Raw genomic sequence first — 2,179 nt, 5'->3', positions numbered from 1 at the left:
ACACGTGGGGCTGCTGTAGCCAGGCATGCGCCATCTGGGCTTTGGTCATCTCACTGAGCGGTGCGGCCGGGGGCAGAGACGGGGGGCTGCCCCCCACCCCCAGCTCCCCCTCCCCATTGGGGATCTCCTCGTAGATGGGCTGCGTGGCCAGTAGGAGGCGTCGCTGTTCCGTCAGCTCGGGCTCCACAAACTCCGCCCCCACCCCCGCGCCGCTGGACGAGCTCACAGCCTTCACCTTTGCCCCCTGGCCTGCCACACCCCCCACGCTGACCTTTGCACCCGCGGCGAGCGGTGCGTGCGCTGTGTCCGTGAGCGACCCGCCAGAGTTCTCTCCCTCGCTGGAGCTGCCCGACGTGGCCTGGCCACTGTGGGAGGAGCTTGAGTCCTGGGAGGCGGGGCTTACACCGCTGGCCCCGCCCACTGGCTTTGTTCTGGCCGGGGACTTGAGGGAGGAAGACAGACCCACGGCGAAGGAGGAGGAGGGGAGGGAGGAGGAGGAGGAGGAGGGGAGGGAGGTGGTGGGTGGCGTGGCTGCAGACACCATGGAGCTGGTCAAAGACGCCGTCGTTGTTGTTGTTGTGGTTGTTGCTGTGGAGGTTGCTGTGGCTGCGGCGGCCACAGACAGGGGAGTGACGGGCTCCAGGTATCCGTCGGCCGGCACGTTGGGGCACAGAGGGCGGGGCCCAGTGGGCGGGTCGTAGTAGTGGAAGCTCCGCCCACCTTCCTCCTCGCTCGACTTGGGCAGGATGGCCTCGTACAGGTTCTCCAGCGAGCCAAGGGGAGACAACACCGGGAAGTCAAACTCGTCGAAGCCTTCCTTGTCGCTGGTCGCCACGCTCGCCGCAGTCTGGCCGGGCACTGGGGGGGGGGGACAACCAGAGGACAAGGCTAGAGTTACCTTCCCTTGACAACACAGTCACCTCCCCTTGACAACACAGTTACCTCCCCTTGACAACACAGTTACCTCCCCTTGACAACACAGTTACCTGCATTACCTCCCCTATACAGTGTCATTACCTCCCCTATACAGTGTCATTACCTCCATCATTACCTCCCCTATACAGTGTCATTACCTCCATCATTACCTCCCCTATACAGTGTCATTACCTCCATCATAACCTCCCCTCCCCTAGACAACAGCTTTGTCTCTCCAGAACAGAACACATACAACCACATGAGACAAAAAAACAACAACAACAACAACAACATTAGCTGTCATGTTTTACAAATTTGATATTTTCCACCTGAACAGGCACGAGGGCTTGTTCACTATCTCTCCTGGGTGAGGGAGCTTTTTCTTTTTCTGGGCCAACAGTTTGGAACACTCTCCCTCATGATTTGAGGACCGAAATAAAACTTGATACCTTCAAAAGGAGACTTAAAACACATCTATGTCAGAGATATTTTAAGTAATGGACAGTACCTTTGCATTCTTTACAGTCTGAAAGAATGTTGCTGTCAAAATGTGCGCACATGATGAATTTATATGGTGTTAGTATGAATGTGTTTTTTATCTCCTATGTACGCCTTGGGCCCATGCTGAGGGGAAAGGCGGGATACAAAAGCTCTTATTGCCTTCTTCTTCTTCTTCTTCTTATTATTATCATCGAGCGCTCACAAATAATATTCTAGCTCATTTCACGGCAGATTTTGGCAGATCTGTCTGACGGCGTTGGTAGAAATATCTGTGTATGACGAAATGGGTGAAGGAAACCAGCAATTCAAACACACACAGTGACACACACAGTGACACACACAGTGACACACACAGTGACACATACAGTGACACGCACAGTGACACACACACACAGTGACACACACAGTGACACATACAGTGACACACACAGTGACACACACAGTGACACGCACAGTGACACACACAGTGACACACACACACAGTGACACACACAGTGACACATACAGTGACACACACAGTGACACACACAGTGACACACACAGTGACACACACACAGTGATACACACACAGTGACACACACACAGTGACACACACAGTGACACACACAGTGACACATACAGTGACACGCACAGTGACACACACACACAGTGACACACACAGTGACACATACAGTGACACACACAGTGACACACACAGTGACACGCACAGTGACACACACAGTGACACACACACACAGTGACACACACAGTGACACATACAGTG

The 2,179-nt window shown here is 54.0% G+C and overlaps 1 protein-coding gene across 1 annotated transcript in view; it reads right to left on the bottom strand.

Moving 5' to 3' along the window:
* The window catches only part of LOC101848240 (mucin-19), a gene marked incomplete in the record, with an annotated part of 19,158 nt that overhangs the window by 3,899 nt on the left and 13,080 nt on the right, over positions 1-2,179 (bottom strand). The window contains 1 exon segment of the mRNA XM_035972644.1: positions 5-898. Coding sequence (XP_035828537.1) covers positions 5-898 — 894 coding nt within the window.

This window comes from Aplysia californica, unplaced genomic scaffold (genome assembly GCF_000002075.1).
Source record: "Aplysia californica isolate F4 #8 unplaced genomic scaffold, AplCal3.0 scaffold00776, whole genome shotgun sequence".
In the NCBI taxonomy this organism is placed as follows: Eukaryota; Metazoa; Mollusca; class Gastropoda; order Aplysiida; family Aplysiidae; genus Aplysia; species Aplysia californica.
Note: the sequence above shows the minus strand (reverse complement) of the source record. Positions and strands in the feature narration are given on the sequence as shown.